This window comes from Temnothorax curvispinosus, unplaced genomic scaffold (assembly GCF_003070985.1).
Source record: "Temnothorax curvispinosus isolate PA1 unplaced genomic scaffold, ASM307098v1 QBEX01010899.1, whole genome shotgun sequence".
NCBI lineage: Eukaryota > Metazoa > Arthropoda > Insecta > Hymenoptera > Formicidae > Temnothorax > Temnothorax curvispinosus.
Genome location: NW_020220679.1, coordinates 148,167 through 167,806, shown reverse-complemented (window position 1 = coordinate 167,806; position 19,640 = coordinate 148,167). Strand labels below are relative to the sequence as shown.

General features: G+C 42.0%; 2 protein-coding genes across 2 annotated transcripts; one reads left to right on the top strand and one right to left on the bottom strand.

Moving 5' to 3' along the window:
• Positions 1 to 11,346: 11,346 nt before the first annotated feature.
• On the bottom strand, positions 11,347 to 16,067 carry LOC112460857 (erythroid differentiation-related factor 1). The gene is made up of 9 exons (XM_025025765.1): positions 15,978 to 16,067; positions 14,598 to 15,639; positions 14,072 to 14,497; positions 13,217 to 14,002; positions 12,964 to 13,143; positions 12,508 to 12,881; positions 12,052 to 12,370; positions 11,680 to 11,971; positions 11,347 to 11,575 (listed from the first exon to the last, which is right to left on the bottom strand). Exons 1-9 carry the CDS (start codon positions 16,026 to 16,028, stop codon positions 11,434 to 11,436), a joined length of 3,612 nt encoding a protein of 1,203 aa, XP_024881533.1. The 5' UTR covers positions 16,029 to 16,067; the 3' UTR covers positions 11,347 to 11,433.
• A 1,074-nt stretch (positions 16,068 to 17,141) lies between these two features.
• On the top strand, positions 17,142 to 19,391 carry LOC112460859 (phosrestin-2). Its single transcript, XM_025025767.1, has 2 exons — positions 17,142 to 17,503; positions 18,046 to 19,391. Exons 1-2 carry the CDS (start codon positions 17,196 to 17,198, stop codon positions 18,875 to 18,877), a joined length of 1,140 nt encoding a protein of 379 aa, XP_024881535.1. The 5' UTR covers positions 17,142 to 17,195; the 3' UTR covers positions 18,878 to 19,391.
• The last annotated feature ends 249 nt before the right edge of the window (positions 19,392 to 19,640 follow it).

The window sequence follows — 19,640 nt, the reverse complement described above, 5'->3', positions numbered from 1 at the left end:
TCTATGCCATGAATTCTAAAATTCTAAACGATTCGGGATATGGTAAAAATTATTTTAAATAATGCTAGTAAAAGTATATATTCATATAATAGCGCGATTAAATTTTGATTTTTCAAGCCTAGAAGCATGTGTGTTATTTTATGTGTGTGGAAATGGAATAATTTATATCTAAAGTTCCAAAGTACTCTCTTTCTTTCCGTCTTTTTTCTATTACCTCCCTCAAAATCTGCGCCATTGATGCAGAAGTTTGAACTCCAACAAAGTTTCTTAAAGTTCTGTTTTCGGGGTATGTACCCTCGCGGTTCGCTTCAAAAGGTCAGAACGACGTGGCGTCATCGCGTGACGCGAATACTCCTCGAAGATTCCATGGCGCGAGAGTTTTCCCGCGGCAATTATTTCTCGTTTAAGCGCGACGGCCGTATATCGCCAACAGTCGGCGAAGTCACGTATCGCGCTCGGGCAATATCGCCGGGGATCCTTATTCTTTCTTATTACTTAATATCCTCGGGTAACGAGGACAAATGCGGTGCCCCCGCGCTCCGCTAATTAGCCCCGGTACATTCCGTCCATGTTTCTTCCTCCTTCACCATCATCAATCTGTGCCCCGCTGGCCTGGCGCCGCGGGACGAATGTGTTCGATCGAGGAGAGAGCCGAGGGCGAATGCCGGGGTTTCCTCGTCGCTCTCCTCGTTAGAGATCTTTCTCGCTTATACGGAGGAATGAAATACGGCGGAACCGTCAGTTGATATACGCCGGTCGAAAACTGGTCGGATTGCCGAGAACCCTAATAGAGAATGAGAAACTAAGTACAAGCGGAGAATGAAGATTATTATGGGTTCCGAGTTCCGAGTAGAGAGAGGAAAAAAGTGCTCGAGATATATAAAGCGTTGTTGAATAAAAGTCAAATCTAAATGATTATTTTGTGTGAAGAGACTTACATAATAAATTTTTGTCTTTATTGCAGAACGCACAAGTAATACAGTTTTTGATAAATTAATATGGAGTGGAATTTAAATAAAAGCGTTCTCGCGTACATGTAGCTTACTGAGCCTCCTCGCCTCGTCGAGCGGAAAACGCGCCATTTGCACTCTTTGATGGCCCAGTTTCCGGCAAGAGGGGGTGTCCGGGACCTCGCGACAGAATTGAACTTTATTAGCCGTGTCGATCGTCAACGTGGCACGCGCGTTACGCCGTGCGTTGAACGAATTAAAACGCAATTCCGCCTCGCCGCGGGGCGCTAATGGCTGCTGTGCGTGTGCCGTGTCAAACATCTGGCCGAATCAATTCTACGGTTTACGATATCTAATTTATATTTCGGCGAAACGAAATTTCCGCGACGCAACGCGATTAAATCAAGGGCTGGGGCAAGATTCACTGAAACGCATCGCGCGCGCCAATCGAACGAAAACAGTCGTGGATTGGAAACAAATATTACAACTGTAGTAGTTTGTCAGCCAAATTGAGAATCTTGCAGATAAAAAAGTATGCGGCAATTTTTTTGTGAGTATATTATTTTTTACGGGAGGGGCAATTAATTCGACGTGTTGCATATGAATGTTATTTTAGACTCGCTCTCCCGGGGCAAGGATTCTTGATTAATTGTAAGAGGAATTTTTAATGTAATTAAAGCGGGTGCAATTCTGAACGAAAATTTGCCTTCTCGCCGGATTGCTTCGGAAACGAAACGAACGGCTTAATTCTGGAGTCTCGCGAGGAGTGAGGAACGAGGCAAGTAGAGTGGTCTTGTGCGGGGCAGACGAGGGAATAAAGATGGACGGCAAGGGAAGAAAGGTGCGATAGAGGCAGACGGGGCGGATAGAGCCGAGCGGATCTAGATTTTCAGAATAATTCTGGGAATTGGGGCACAGATGCGTTTGTGGGATAAGATCGATTCGACGAGATCTTAAACCACGAAGAATTTTCTTCACGGAAAATTTCCGTCACTTATTCGTCTTCTTGGTCGACTTCTCAAAGTACATCTATAGTGTTGTAAAACGTGCGTGGTTAATAGGATGGAACTCTCTTTTAGAACACTCTGTATTATGTTATATTTTATATTTATGCAGGATAATGCTTCTAACGTATAAAAAGTAAATTGTTTTGTATATTATCAGGTATTCTGACTGTGTTGGTATATACAACGTTCAAGTATGAAGAGGAATATCTTTCTATAATTTTCAACGGACGTGTCGGATTTTCATTTATATCGACGTTTTAGCTTGTATGAAGTCCACTGAGAGCCACTGGGACGTTTGGGATGCTTCGAAAATTGAATCATAAATTGAAATTCATTTGTTTCGCCAGCGGAAACGGGCGCGTTACTGCATCGGTAATGCGACGGCGGCGCGGGCGGGTGAAAAGGATGATAAAAAGAATTGTGGATCGGATTCGTTGAGAATTGAATTGAATTTTTATCCGTTCTTAGCCCGTACTACCCGGTTTTACGTCGAGGAGGAGTGTCTTACAATAGCATGAAGGTTTATTTCCTTGTGCCAATTTAAAATGTTTTGTTGCGCAAGCTATGATGAAACGTGTTTACGTTTCACGTGTTTTCAATGTAACAAGTGCAGAATATTCACATTTGAATCAACATAAATTTATTTATTCATCAGAAATACCACATTATTTCTAATAAAGCTTATAAAAGCTCTTTCCCTCATACTCTCGAAAATTTTGAGGTAAATTTTTATCATTTCAACGTTATCGCTATTTTAGCGTTTTGCCGACGGCTCGCCAATTGAAGCGCGAATTAGTATATCGTCCGTCCTTTTCGTGCGATGTCGAAATCTCGCAAATCTGCGCGCCGCGTGTGAAACGTCGAGCGTCGATGGGCGACAGAAAATTATGAAGTATTTTTCGATCGGGGAGGGAACGTACATTTCGGGAAAATCGCTCGCGAAGGACAGCCAACTGTACCTACAGATAAATGGTTCGACAGTGGGTGGACGGCCGATTCAAAATCACAGAAAACGAGAGACGGGGAGGAGAGAAAGAGGGGGAGAGGGAGAGATAAAGTGAAAAACGGAAATGGGCGCGCCGGCCGTGGCCCGCGTTATTAATTAATTCATTTGAATTTCACGTCGGCCGGACGCCGGAATTAGAGTCCGCATTGGACATTTGCATCGGGACGCTACCGGAGTGAGGGGGAGGGAGGAGGAGAAGTGGCATGGTGGTGTACGTGAACATGGGCTCTTCGGTAATGCTCGGTGTTGAGGAATGCGCGGCACTGTGTTTTGTTGGCGATGCGCGCGCGACGATTCGCGCGCAACACAGCATGCGAAGCATTATTAATTAGTGTGGCTCTCCTGATAGCCACGGGCGATCGCATTGTTCCGTGCGAAATCGTCAGCTGAACGTTCGACACGTTGAAAGTCCTGAGGTTGAAGGCTCGGACTGGCGTTCGTACGAGTTTCAAGGAACGTCGTAACATCGCGCTACACATATCCCGCCTCGCGCTGTAAGCCATGCGAAGATCGCGGGAGGCTGAGTAAAATGCGTTTAAAAGTTTTAGATCACAAACGTATCTAATTACGTATCGCTTTCCGATAACTCGCAGTCTCTCTCTCTCTCTCCCCCTCTCTCCCCCTCCCCCCTCTCTCTCTCTCTCTCTGTCTTCCGTCCATTCTCTTTCTCTCTCATCGACGCGCGGCAGCCTCTAATCTCGGACCCTATTATTTATTTACCGTGAACGTCCCGATGCAAATGTCCAATGCGAAATAGACGGCCGCATTTAGTAGTAAATATATAATGAGAACGTTGCACGCGAAGAGCGAGACTGCGCTTTTCGCGGCAAGCAAAGCCCTCGTTCTCCTAGAATAAAGCCGCTCTCTAATAGCTATCTAACGGAGCAGATGGAATCGTAGGTAATCGCTGTTTTCTGAAGCTTCCAGGTCAAGAGACTTTAGCGACTTTATCGTCGAAAATGATGAAAATTCCAGGGGAATCGCATTTTTTTTCGGAAAGTCTCTCGTTTTACGGCGCGAGAGCGATCTAATAATACCGCCGCTATACAGACGTCGAATATCGCTATATGGCGCGTCGTCCGCGAAAGTATCATACATGATCCTCGCGTGGCGTAATAACCCGTTGTTTTCCCCTTCAATCGTTGATCCCTCTCGGTTATCCCGAACCACGTTTCGCGCCGCGGTGTATATCGGCGTAAAACGTACACAAAATTTTACGACCGTAGACGCGGCATAAGAATTTATTTCAGGTCGAGACGGCAACAACTGTACGTTCACGAAAAGATGTGTCGTCGTAAGGTACAGCGATAGCCGTGTCTTACATCGAAACGATAAACAATGAAACGAAACGTAAATAAAATAACGAAATAAATTTAATATATAATAAAATGGGAATGCACAATGTCTTCGATGTCCAAGTGAGGAAGATACATGTCGTTATAATAAAGTTAATAACAAGGTGAGTCCAATGAGTTTGTTAACGATAAACTGCATTGAGACGCATGAAAAACGGTGCGAAACGTGTTACTTACGATACTCGTACGCGACGTACAATGGGCATCGCGCGTTTACTTAATATCTCGCACGGCGCGATTTTCGCGGGCGTTATTCGTCATTGTCACGTTTGAGAAACGGAGCCGGTGTAGAAGAACTTATCGTCCCGTCTGTCGGGGCACGCGGTGGGTAAATCTTCGTGAAACGGGCGCGCGCGAGCGCGCGCGGAGAACGAGACCGGAAAATTTCGCGCTCCGTTTGACGTACGTCATATAAATCAAAAAGCATTTCTACCGGACGATAAATACGTCTGGCATTTTTTTTTTCACGATGCAACACGAGCGCGCGGACGAGCGCATCGTCCGGTTACTTGTTGCGCCCAACCGCTCGCTCCTCGTATACCTTCCGACGCGCTTTAATCCGATTTTCAACGCGAACGCAATCTTTATCCTAGAGAACCGAAGTAATCTTTTCCTCGCAAAACTATCGAGAGCTGTCTATAATTTTCAACTGGCGTGACTTAATTTTCAGTTCAGACAAATCTGAAACGCGATAAAAAGCATGATCGAAATATTTAACGTTGAAGCTTGAAAAATAATCGAACTAGAAGTTATTAGAAGAATAGAGGAAAAGTAATTTTTTCGATTTTCGATTGTGGGGTATACGAATTACGTTTTTCCGTTCGGCAAACGCAATCATTGGCGTACATACATCGTTACGTAGATTCATCTTCGGCGCGATGAGATCGTTTGCGGGATACTCGCGATGTCGGGATCACGGAGATTAAGGTGACGTTCGCGGGAGCGCTCGCCGGGGCCCGGGGGCGCGCGTAACTCGGTGCCCCGTTCCTCTCTCGCGAGAGAAACGAGGCCGTTTTTAAACCGGGCACGTACCGTCTGTTTATTCAAATTTCCAACACGCACGTGAAACTTTCGCCTCCCGTTTCCTCCTCTCTCTCTCTCTCTCTCGACCGCCCGGGCCTTTTCTTCTTCGCCAGGTTCGCGCGACCTACCAGCGCCAGTTCACCAACCAATATTTCACGGTGGCGCACTCCGGTGTGCAGATGGGTGGGTAGGTGGTTGCAGGCACCCCCTCGGAATTGCAAGGAGATTGCCGGCCGTGTCGCGCCAAGTCGACGTAACCGCACGTGTTCGCGGAGCGAACGTGCCATTTAAAATCCGCATGTTACAGCACGTTACAAGCACCTCTTGGCCGCCTTACAACGCGTTTGTCTTCGCCGACCGGCCGTAATAGAATAATCCGGTCTAGTCGCGGCTATAATTCATCCCCCAGGTACCATTCCGATACTTTCCAAACTTAACGGCGAGCGTTAGGATACGTGCGGAATATTGTCGACGATGTTACGCTTGTGTCCCGTCATCGAAAACGCGATGAAAAATAAGGATGTTCACGATTTACGAGCGAGACGCAGGTGAAAATTATCGGGGAGATGTTATCCGCGTTGATTATTCAACACCTAATTATTCTTCAATTCTTTATGAGACAGTGCTATTTTGCTTTTGACTGATAATAGTTAAATATGTAACAATAATATAGTCTCGTTGTTCAAAAAATAAGGATAAAAATAATTCTTGACGTTACGTGCAATATGATTTAAATTTATTTAAATATCGATAGACAGAACTTTTAAACGATAATTCTGTTATTCCAGTTTTAACTGCTGGAAGTCAGAGGCTTCAATATCGAGTCGATATCTACTATTTTATAATATCCGTCGCAAATACTCTAATCTAAAATATCTTTACTTCGCGTTGCGACCACATGAAGCTCCCCGCGTCGTTCTATCGGCGATCTACAAAAAACCCTGTCGAATTCCACATTTCACGGTCTCCCGAACATCGAACCTCGCGTCAGAAACGAGAAGACGATCGTCGGAAGTGCCCTACGTTGTGGAGAACCGCCGTAAACGCTATCGCGCGCGGGGGTGGTCGCGTGCCAACCGCGCCGACCTGGAACGCCAGGCTCGCCGAAAATATTCTCTCTTAGAAAAACCAATCGGCCGGAAGCGAGCCGATAGCCGAGGAGCCGAAGGTCGAAGGGCAATGGCGAGACCGTCTCGGGGGAATGGGCAAAGGCGACGATGAAAGGGCCGTTGGAATGCACCGACCAGAGGGGCACCGCCATCGAAGAGCCTAATTGATACCAGCAGATAAGGCGCTGACGATCGCGCGCCGAATAGGAAACGAGCCTGCCCGTGAAATTCCACGTCTCATTCGCGGCAATTTCTCTTGTCGGCGGAGCCTTTCTATTCTATTCCGTCATTTTTTCGGAGTGCGTCATTCGACATCGCCGGGAATGTCATATAATTTTATTGGATGTGGACTTGGACTGCTCGACGATGACGTCAAGTCGGCATTCATAGGAAACAATGGGTTGGAATTCTCGATTAATATGTCTAAACAGTATTTTAAAAACTTCAATTGAGATGTATTTATATTATTTTTCATTCGAAAGAATTAACTACGCTGTCTTTTTCTCATACACGCTTGACAATCTTGACATATTTGAATTCAAATGAATGCCTGCGTTTTGATATAATTTTAACTGAATATATATTTTATTCCTCAACGTATTATATAAAATAAAATATTTTTTTAAAAAAAGAGAGAAAATTAAGAAGATCTAAAAACATCTAAGAACATTGTTGGCAATCCACATCGGGTTTTAAACATGAAATAAAAGTAGTTCGGATAAGAGGATTAAATGCTGAGCGTTCCGAGTGCACCCTCATCTGTTTACGCCACTGCGTCTACCGAAAGCGTGCAGAAGATAAGGTACCAGGGCCATAAATTGCGTGCGCTCAATCCAGAGGAGGGTAGGAGGATAAACGCGCACGCGAGCGTGGGGTTGAGAGGCGGCCGAGGGTAGGAGGAATGAGGAAGAGGACAGGGTCGGCACACTCCGCGGCGAATTTCTTCGCGGATTAATATTTGCGGCGTCGGCTGCGGGCGACGGGTTCCTGCAAGGCGAAAAGGGAGATCTCCTCGCCAGACCCAAGAGATGGAACAAATAACGACGTCGGGGACAAATGGGAAGGATCCATATCCCCGGACTAACCAGAGTAACACGATACCTCCACGCGAAAACGTTTGGTGAACCTTGAAGAGAAGATAAAAAAAAGAACCGGTATTCTTACCAAAAGCGCGACTTTATTCGTCGCGACTGAACAGGAATTTCCCTCGAATAATCTTTCGGGAGTAGTAGGTGTGCAAAATGATGCGGGAAGACGCGATAAAAATGTCACTTTACAATATATATGCATATACATCTTTATGTTTCATATGTATATCTGTAGAATTTAATTTCCTCGGATTCTCCTTCAACAAATTCGGAAATCTTTGTTGGAGGGAGTGTGAGTTCCGATAAGCAGTATTACTTTTTTTATAATAAATGTTTTTCAAAATTATCTGATTTGTTCTAAGTCTTAACCCTTAAATGCCACACCTCTCAAGAATCTCGTAAATGACATGACATGGGGTCTAAAAGACCCCAGCATGAAAAATGTCTCCTTACTCATTGATTTTTTTATCTTTAGTTATGAAAATTTTTTTTCAATGTTGTTCAAGGCTTAGAAAAGAGAATAAAACGCTTATATTGTTAAAATTTCAATTTCAACATAGTATATAAAAAATTAAGTAAACTTAGTACTGCTAAGTGTACAAACGGGTAGGTTAATCACTCAACTATCATCAATGGGAGCATGAGCTCCATTTTTGGCAAGAACATTTGAAAACATTTCATTCTAAAGGGTCTGGGGTCCGCTGGACCCCACGGGGCATTTAAGGGTTAATTACGTTTTATTTGTAAAGTATATGATATATTTTCAAGATATACAATCCTCTATTATTTTTACTATTTTCTACACATACGTCTTTCTCGGAATTTATCTTGGATCTTACTCGGACCTTCGAGAATTAACGCTCACAATTCTCAGCCGCAAAAAGACGACGACTATCAACGCCGTTCGTCGCGAAGAAATCGATGACATTATGTCAAGCGGAATGATCGATCGAATCGTTACACATCAGAGTTTATCTTTTAATAAATCGCGATATATCCGAACTATCCGCAGCGCACATTTCTGCGACACCTGTCACCCCGCGTCAAGTACGTTCCATTAAAAATGGTAGATTTAGGTGGGTCGCGCGTCTTCGCTTGGCAGATATTTAACCGCAACGTCGCGTCGCGTAACATCGATACCGAAATCGTAATGTCGCGATCTCGAAATCCCGCGATGATATTTCCAAGGAAATTTGTTCGACTGATGTATTTAACGAATTTCAAAGCCCGCAGAATTAGTCATACCCGTAAGGAAACATTTAGGATCCTCTTGCTCCAAGATAATCCAATTATTTCATTGTTTTTAACACATATTTTTTAGTACAGTCGCCGCCAATGATTCCTTTCCTGGGATAAGGGGGGAACATAAGAATACCTCAGGAAAGGAATCATTGGCGGCGACTGTACCATTTAGTTTTTATTAATCGAAAAAGAGTATAAAGCGGCAAATAGTTTATTTTCCAATTATTGCATGCTTTTGATAAAGTCAACAAACGGCTGCACGTATTGAAAAATAGAGAATTAAAAATTACAAATTTGTACGCAACGATTTAGAGACCTTTTTGATAGCCGGAGGGACATTGGGCGAATCCGCCACTGCGGACGGTCTGTGCTACGGGGGGGGGGGGGGGGGGGGGGGGGGGGGGGGGACAAAATCCGGGGGGGGCGGAGAATGAAAACAGAAAGGAGACAGCGAATCGACCGACCCTCTTCCGCCCGTTCCTTTTGTTTTGTCTTTGACATACGCTCCGGTGGTACCGTCCTCTCCTCTTCCGGAGCTCGAATCTATTCGAGCGTGTGGGATGCGACTGACAGCTGGAATTGTTATATCTCGGCGAGCCCAGACGGACACCCGCTCGTAGTTCATCGATCTTCGACCGGTCGACGCCGCCACCGCCGCCGCCGCTGTCGTCCGCGCGCGATGGATTGGTTCCTATCCTTCGTTAAAATTAATCAAGCGAAGCACCGGCGCGCGATTGCCTTTTGCCTACCGTCCGCAACAATTCGCAGTATATTACTCGGATATGCATGCCGCACGCGCATTCGTCGGTTGTACCGGATGTCCTCGGCAGGAATCTGCTGGGACTCGCGACCGATCGATCCTGATGAAGAAATGAAGCTGTGCTACGAGGTAGCGTCCGTTATTGCGAAATTATGAAATTCATCACGTGGATGAATTTATAATCCATTAGATCGAGATTCGATTGACAGAACAAAAACGATGCAGAATATATAAATCAATAAGATTAATAAAAATAGTATCAATGAAATGAAAATCTTAATAAAACTAGGATTAAAAATGTTTTGTGTCTATAATAGAAATAGCGTCACGTACGTTTCTCACGCTCTTCATCAGCCTATAATCTAAGATTAAAAATTGTGTGAACGTGTGTGTATTTAGGTGGTAGATAATTGTATGTGATAAAATTGTAGAAAATATATGAATGTGCATTATGATGCAAAATATTCAATTTAAAAATTTTTGTTGAGTTTTGTATACTTGTCGATATATCGGGACAATGAAGTTTATTATGTTCGTGTTCGAAGAAAATCGCTCGCAGAGAAAACTTTAGAGCTGAACGAGAATTGTCTGTCTCCTCTTTTTATTCCGCGATCTTTTATACGTATTTTATCCACTTATATATTATATAAATTATGCGCTTTTTAATTATACATATATAAAAAATATACATAAGTTATATATACAAATCCGTTTATATTATGCGTTTCGGAATTCCTTATACGATTAATTAATTATTTCACTATTTATTTAGCTTTTATATTCCATTTATACTTATATACAGACCACACGTACACACGCAGTTATCTTAAAGCTGGCATCTCTCAAATTAAACGAAAAAAATACGTACATATATATGCAAAAATACGTATAAGTTGCAAAGATACGAAAGATCTCTGTGTGATATATGTATATCTACATATATGTTTTAGAAAGGTTCTTCAATATATCTGATATTTAATGAAAGCGATCTTGTAGTAAGTTCTCGTTGATGTGAAACATTTCCGATATACGCACAATCGAGTTCACAGCAGTGATTCGCCCCAGGGTACGCTGCCTTTAATCTTCGACTTCGACCGGATGGTTATCGGCCACGCAACAACGGTTCATCTCGGATTCCCTAATAAATGAGTTTTTTATCGAGTTTTCGCTCGACCGAGCCGAGTCGAGCGCAACCTCACCTGCTCGTATATATATCAGAAACTTATATATCGGAGACTCATTCAAACTCTTATACCGCCATCCGTCTTTCCGAGGACAGGATACACCGAAGCATGTACGGGAAGAATACGTACGAAATCCCCGACCTTGACAACAGATTTAGACTTTAAACTTTACCTTTCGATCTTGCCTTTATTTTAATTAAAAACGCCACGCCGATATCTCTTCAATCTGTCGCCTCACCAAAATTAGATGCTAATTGGACTTGAAACGAAAAACAGAAGGGCAGGAGACTATTGAGGAAGAATTTATAAATTCGGGGTAACACGTGGCTCTACGTGTGAGAGTAATTGACTTGCAATGGTGGATTCTGTGTTCGATCCTGACCCCTCTCTTTCTTTTTCCTTTTATCTAATCCCATCTATACCCCAATTTTGTAAGAGGTTGATTGAATTTACATGTTAGGGTAAAAAGTGTTTCTCAATAACTGTACTGATGGGATAAAAAGTATCGATCAATCCCCAACAGTTTTATCACCATCTGATATAACAATAAACATTATTCTTTATTTCCTTTATATACACACACACATTGTGTAATTTTAAAAGATTAAAAAACACCTGCTGATCTTCTTAAAAAACAATACTCTTATATTGTACATCTTATACATTTTCTTAAGTCACTAACTGTACACGGTGTTTATTCATACTTTAATTAAGATTCCGCTTGCTTTAACGTATTGTCGATATCTTGTAGAACTTTTGCCATGTGCTTTACTAAAGTGAATCCCGACATTGTGTCTGGTCGTAACGTTCGGACGTAACACTGCTTGTACAGGTTTGCGAGCGTCTCGTGTCTGAAATTTCATTTAAAAAAAAAGATGTATTAAAATAATGAACACAATAGCGGAATATGATCTTCAATCTCTGGAGTATTAATTATAATTTAAAAGCAACGTACTCTTTTTTGTTGTGCACCGGACTTTTGCTGAGGAATAGCTTGGTTAATGATCGTAGAAGAAACTGTAATCTTTGTTCTAACAGAACTACGAGGTTTTCTTCATCATCCATTAACTTTTGTTCTTCGGCCACTTTCTCGCATTCAGAGTTATCGTACTCTGTTTTGTTATCGAGTATCTTTTGTCTCGTCGGATTACCTCGCTCGCATAGTATTTCCATAATAGGTATACATTGCAAAATTAACTCAAGACCGTTTTGGTATGCTTTTAACTTACTATTGAAAGTAGTGCCATCTGAAAAATCAAAATTTTTGTTACGGCAAAAAAATTCGAACGACGGGTAGAATGATAACTTTCTGAAAAGAAAAACGTACTACGCGCTTGGTATTCCGCCAGGGCGACTCTTTCCATTTGAACCGTCAAATATTCCGTGCTCTGCTCTAACGAGAGCAACAGTTTCGCCGCTTTATCGTAATACAATTTGCACAACTGCAAACTCGTCTTTTTCTTGCTATTATCCGCGTCCGACTCCATTTCTCGATACACACGATGGTATAACGAAGCCAATCGATGTTGAATAGTCGCAGCGCGGAATTGATAAACCGGCTGACGTGGTCCCGGCGTGTCTATATCACAATGTTTGAGTGCCTTCTGGAGAGTATCTACCACTTCTCTCTCCAATTCCTCTTCTCTCTGCAACAGGAAATTAAGGAAGAATTCGTTAACGCATTTATTAACCTGTCATTGAATTTTTAACGGGAAAATCTATTACATCTATTTATGCAACGATAAAAAAAAACGTTACACGTTAGTTAAGTTAGTTAAGTTACTTTATATTCAGTCGTAGGATAATCCTGCAATAGCGTAGCTTTCGTGTATAGTGTCGTTGAGAAATCCCACATGACCGTATCCCATATCTCCGGATTCGTTTTCCTATCGCCCAAAACCTGCAGAGCCTTCTGATAGCTCGCGAGTGCCTTGTTGTAAAAATGACGCTCCTGCGTGTTCTGTTTGACATGCATATGTGCGCAGAGTCGCATAAGCCGGCCGGTGTTGGAGTGCAAAAGCGCCAGGTTCGCCTCGTCGTGGACAGTCTCGAAGGCCTTAATGCCAGCTTCCAAGTGAGTCAAAGACCGCGTTAGAAGCGTGGTGACGTCTGATAAATTCGATAATTCGTCCGTTTGATTTTCTTGCTGATATCGAGCTACAAAAATTTATAATTTCTTGATTAATGAACGAGTACTTGTTATCCCCTATAATAATTAAAATATGCGAAGCTTACGTACACTTCGCTTGATTCATGTAAAGCACCCCCAACTCGTTATGAATATTCCCTAGTCGTCTCAACAAATTATTTTTATCCCTATCCATCGGCTCCAATGACAGAGCTTTCTCGTAACATTTGTACGATGAAACTAAAGTAGATTCTAAACTTTCTAATCCCTTCGGTAATAATTCAGCACCATCTGTAATAAAATACACATTGATAACAATCACATATTATTTTCATTGCAAGTCTTGGTGCACTTCGATATTTACTCATATCCAGATCCTCCACACTGAACAGTTCTTCAACTATTTTCTCCTCCATTTCGTTCTTCGTATTGTAATCTTTTCTATGCTTCTCGACATTGCCCCAGTCTTGCACTGTCATAAAGCAGCAGTCCCCCGCGCGACCTAATAGATAACTGATCGACTTGTCGTTTCTCACACCGCAAAAGATTTCCAATATCTTCTGGCAGTACAGCACTTCCAGCATATATCTCAAGGAGGCGCCGTAATTTTTATTTACGTATTCTTTCTCGGCGAGCACGGCGAATATCAAGGACGCTTTCTCGTATAACAATATTTTCAAATGAGCGCTCCAGCAGATATTGTCACTCTTTTTCGGCGCATGCCACGTTGGCAATGTTTCCGTTTTCGGTTTACACAACAAAGCGCTGACGTTCGCTACTTCCTTCGTAATATTCTTCTCATTTTTCTTCTTCCTCTGTTTGTTTTTCTTTTTATGCGCGGGACTAGGATTTTCCGAGCTTTTTTCGGACGTGGCACTTTTATCTTGTCGATTTAACGGGGCGTAAGGCATGGGAATTGCTTGAAAAGGTTTCGCTAAATTCGGATGCATCTCCTCGTATTTTCGCTTCTCCTTTTCATATTCCTCCGCTTTCTTCTGCTCCTCGTCGTTGCTGTCGTCGGTCGGAAAATACTGAAGGCACTCGAGTCCGTGCGTAACGTGTTCTAATCCAGCCAGACATCTCTCTTCTATAGTACCGGACATCGGAGGTGCCTTATACTTTGGTTGCTCACGTTCCATTTGCTCTTTCACTGCAAGAATACCGATATTAACTTTCACAAAAAATTAAAAATGATGAAATCGAAGTCAAACTTACTTACTGTTGGCTAGAGTCAAAGATTTGATCGCGCAAGTTTCTTCCTCCTCCTCCTCCTCCTCGTCGTCCTTTTCGTTTTCTTGACCACTCGTACCACACTCACTCTGAATGTCCTCCTCGTCGCTTTGATCTGATAATCCTGGACTGGCTGGATCAGTATCCGACGGTATATATAAATCCGAAAGCATAAAATGCGCGGACGTAACGATCTGCGGATATTTCTCTTTGGACAGCAATTGAACGCAATTTTTCAGCAGCATTCTGATCGTACCCTGATGCCGATGGTAATCGGGAGAATATTTCATGTTGCGAGCTACTCTGTATAACAACATTGCAACGGGTACGGTGAAGGGATTTTGTCCCTTCTCTTCCGAAACATCGTTGCACAATGATGTCAAATCATACAGCTTCACAACATCATCATCCTTACCTGAAAAATGAAGAAAAAAAAAATTACACATGAATGAAATATTTGTAAACCAGTACAAACATTTCGATTTATTTTTTTCTATATCAAGTTTAAAACGTACCCTTAAATAACCAATAAGTGTGACCGGCTTTTGTCGCATTATTTTTTAGGAAACTCAAAATGTTCTGAGCAACGTCTCGAATCACTTTAGGACTAAACTTTGAATTATCTAAATTTGGAAGATCTTCCGTCTTGATCAGTTCATATTTCTGTACGATACCATTTAAATGGTAACACATCACGACTTCCGGAACATTGCACATCAAATTGTCGAGCCAATAGTCTATTCCCGTTAAGACATTGATAGGTTTCGTCATATCTCTCAGTCGTAGACTTATGCACGGATGTGTCTGACCGCCGAATATCGGCATGTCTGTTCCAATAAGCATTTGTATGTTCTCAAATGTCCATACAACGTTCCTTGCAAAATTATGATTGTAATTTGGATCAGGTACTTTCTCCTCTTGCGTCGGCTCGGGCAAACATGGCTCTAACGTTTTCACGGGTAACTGAGGCTTTTCGCTCTCTTTGTTTTTATCCGCCAATACTATGGAATGATACAGAAACTTCGATACTAGGTTCCTCTGCTGTAAACTATTTCTGCTGTATGCCTTGTGAAAAAGACGCTTCTCCTTGTCGCCGAGATTTTGAAAAATATGCTCGTAGAAGAACTTTTTCAGCCATTCCCAGTCACTCTCGGCTTGTCTCAGTAGATACTTGTGTATGTCAAAGTCGTCCAGCAGCAATGTGTTTTCGATGCGATGCACCATCATTGAGATCACATCATGATTGTAGGGTAGTTGAAGTAACTTTTTTATATTCTCAGCATCCGACACCACGTCCACTTCGCCAACGCAATCGGGAAACATGTGCGCCATGCGAAAACTGGAGAATCCTGTGCTCTGAGACCAAACATTCTGCAGGCCGTAACTTTCCGCCGAGCTGCTGAGCCAGTTGCTGGGTGGAAGGTTCAAGTCCGTGTTACATTGTAATTGAGCGTACGTCGCTGGTGTTTGGACCACAGAGTATTTCACCACTGCGGTCGATTTCACAGGTTTCTTTGGAGAATCTGGCGGTATAGCCAGGGCCATTGACTTCATGTTCTGTAACACATAAAATTAGTCCTTGTATAATTTGTTAAGAATCAGAAGCATCTAATTTTACATTTAAATTAAAAGATATGAAAAGACACTAAAATATTGAACATCATTTTCACATGTCACTTAGATTGAAAGAAGATATGGAGAAGACACTGAAGTTTTGAAGATTATCTTCATATATATCGGATTGCCATAATAATTATTTATCGATTAATTAGACCGGATTATTATGTTAATTATGTTTCGACATTCAAGCAACTTTTCTGCAGAAGATATATTATTTGTGATCAAGTAAAATTTCACACATGTCAAGATATTGATAACGTTTGCAATAAACTCACCGCATCATCATTAATATCCGAGTTCTTCGACATATCTTCGTGCATCAACATTCACATGTGACCGCAAAACATTCACTGTGTCCGAAATCCGAAAACGAAAACTCTAGAAAGACCGAGCATGGCGCCTCTCAGCTTTCAGTCCGGGGAAATGATGCAACTACAGAGTATAATGGCTTGCTTTGTCGATATCACAATCGATCGTTGAAATATTAGTTTTCTACATTATAAAATTGAGATAATTCATATTTAGAAGTTTTATTCAAGTCAAGATAAATTTTCATTTAAATTTCCAATTGTTTGTAAGTTTTAGATAAAGCAAAATAAAGACAAAATTAAATAAAAATTTATAAGTAAGGAGGACAGTTAGAAAGAGACAAAGAGTGAGTTAAAGTTAACCTAAAACTGAATCTAAAAATATATATATGTATAATTTGATATGAAGATTTAATTAAGCATTTATCTTATTTTTTTGTCAATGTTTGATTGATCGGTTTTATTTTATAAATAAAATTAAAAAATTCTGGTTTCTAGACTTTCTAAGACAGATAAATATCTTTTTATTATTTATTACTAAGCTAAGAAGAGAAAGTATATAAAGAAAACTATATATATATTTGCCATTTTGTTTAGAGTTTTATGTGTAAGTTTAATTTTGTAAGTAACACAAGAATTTTCTTTATTTTTCAGAGTGGAAATCAAAGGAAAGGACGTTGTCCTCCAATCGAGCAGAAAAATTACTTCTTAATAAACAAATTTTGGTAAGAGAATACTGCTTTAAAATATTATAGCCTTCAACGTCGAAGCGAAGCCCAAGAAACTCGAAGATCAATCAGGTGAGTCAAAGTCACGAAGTTACGTTATCGTTGTCTTTAAACAATATTATGCAAGAACATGCACATGTAACGCTGATGAAATCATTCCGTTCTCTTTTTTCTCTCTCTCTCTCTTTATTTCTTCTTTCCTCGGAACGCGATGATATTTTAAAATTAAATTATTTATAAAATTTGCGAAGCGTCATAAATAATCCACGTAAATGTCTCGGAAACGTAGAAAAATGTCGCGTGAGCGCCTACGTCTCATCCGCGCCACTAAACGCCTTAGGAAGCCCTAGAAGTCTGTCATGCGTCACTGTATATACCCGGTATATAAGTCCCGATCCATTGCTTAGCGATCCACTCATCTTCTTCGAACGGAAGAGACAAAGGTATATTTTTCACCATGGTGGCGAATTTCAAGGTCTACAAAAAATGCTCGCCCAACGGCAAGCTCGCCGTTTACCTGGGCAAACGCGACTTCATCGACTACCTGTCGGGTAGTGAGCCGATCGACGGGGTAGTCCTGGTCAGCCCGGAATACGTGGACAGCGGCAGGAAGATATGGTGCCAGCTGTTGTGCAGCTTCCGGTACGGCCGCGAGGAGGACGAGGTAATGGGACTTAACTTCCAAAAGGATCTCTTCTTGGCGTCGGAGCAGATCTTCCCGCGGATTAAGAAGCCCGAATCTAATCCTACCAAGCTACAGGACAGGTCAGGACAAATATCTATTAACAATGCTCAGACTCTGAAGGCTTGAAATATGATTCTACGTGTGCATTATATGTTAAAAATTAAGTGAAGGTCGATCAATATTTAATGGCATCCAAAGAAATATCTATATAATATGTCAAAATTAAGTTTTAATTTTAATTTTTTTTAGTTTCACTGTTAAATATTAAAGAATGAAATTGAAACCAATACCCTGAGTTAAGTAATATTTTGTCATTTTTAACTACCATGTGTGTCGAAATTTATTATTTTAACTCCATTAGTTTAATTAAGTTAACATTGTTTTAGTTAAATTAACGATATATTGAGTAGGAGCAGTGGCAGCCTATAGAAATGGTTAAAAATGACTCAAATTGGGTATAATTTGACACTATATAACAGTTCTTTACTTTCTTTCTTTTATATTATTCTCAAAAATTTCCGGATACTAAATAGGAAATAAAGTTATCTTTTTGATGTTTAACGAAATTGACTTGTAGACTGTGGATAGATTGTAACAATCGGAATATGTCTGTCTGGAACAGGTTGTTGAAGAAACTGGGCTCGAACGCGATACCCTTTACCTTCACGTTTCCGCAGAGCGCGCCGTGCAGCGTGACTCTTCAGCCCGGGCCGGACGAGACCGGCGAGCCGTGCGGCGTGAGTTACTACGTGAAGGTGTACTGCGGCGATACGGAGACCGACGTGACCCACAAGCGCAGCACCGTCATGATGGGCATCCGCAAGATCCAATACGCGCCCACGAAGGAGGGTCGTCAGCCGTGCACCGTGGTGCGCAAGGACTTCATGCTGAGTCCGGGCGAGCTCGAGCTCGAGGTCACCCTCGACAAACAGCTGTACAATTACGGCGAGACGATCGCCATCAACGTATGCGTGCGCAACAACAGCAACAAGGTGGTGAAGAAGATCAAGGCGATGGTGCAGCAAGGCATCGACGTGGTGATCTTCCAGAACGGTCAATTCCGGACGGTGATAGACGCGATCGAGACCCAGGACGGCTGCCCGATCGATCCCGGCTCGAATCTGCAGAAAGTGCTCTACCTGAGGCCGACCCTGACGAGCAACAAGAACCGCCGCGGCATCGCCCTCGACGGCCTGATGAAGCGGGACGAGAGCGAGCTCGCGTCCAGCACCCTGCTGACCTCGCCGGACGTGCGCGACTCCTTCGGCATCATCGTGTCGTACGCCGTCAAGGTCAAGCTCTACCTGGGCGCCCTGGGCGGCGAGCTGACGGCCGAGTTGCCGTTCATTCTGATGAGACCCAAGCCGTCCGACCGGGTTAAACTGGTCCCGATGGACAGCGTGATGATCGAGGACATCCCGCAAGAGAATGCCGACGAGAAAGTCGGTTTCTAGATCGACATTTCAGCAATCCTGCGGGATCATCGCCCGAGTCTTTCTCTCTCTCTCTGCTCCAATCGCTTCTCGCGCCCGACTTTCTGATTAGCATATCGAGCGGGCACGAAGACGGTGGCTGACATCCAAAAAAACGTCTTAATGTATTAGACGTTTTTTTTAGATATCCTGTAGAACTCACCTGAATCATGATATTGCCAGTTGAATCGATATCTTTTATCATAAATACATCGCAACTGATATAAACGACGCTAATTAATTCGAAGTCACTTTCTGTATATGAATTATGTAAAAAAACGTCGGATTAATTAATTCTGTCGATATGTTTGAAGAATACGTTTAGTTTATTTATATAATCTACGTAGTTTATTTATGTAAGCGGTCTATCCCGCGTTAATTATATTCAGGAAATAATCTATTGATCGTGTGTAATTGATCGTTTTGATATAAATGCGAAATTGTAATGAGCACCCAGCTGCACCTGCATGTAATTAAATTCTTTAATCCCCGTGAAGTCCGTGATTAAATATTTGCGTCAGAGTATCCATCCAACTCTCCCGAAATGTACCCCTAAATTTAATTGTACGATCTTGCGGAACGGTTAGTATATATAATTATACTTTATATAATATACATATAAATATACTTTATAAAATCAATAAAGAATATCAAAAATATAAAGGATATGAAGAATATAAAGAATATAAAGGACATAAAGAATATAAAGAATATAAGGAATATAAAGAATATGAAGAATATAAAG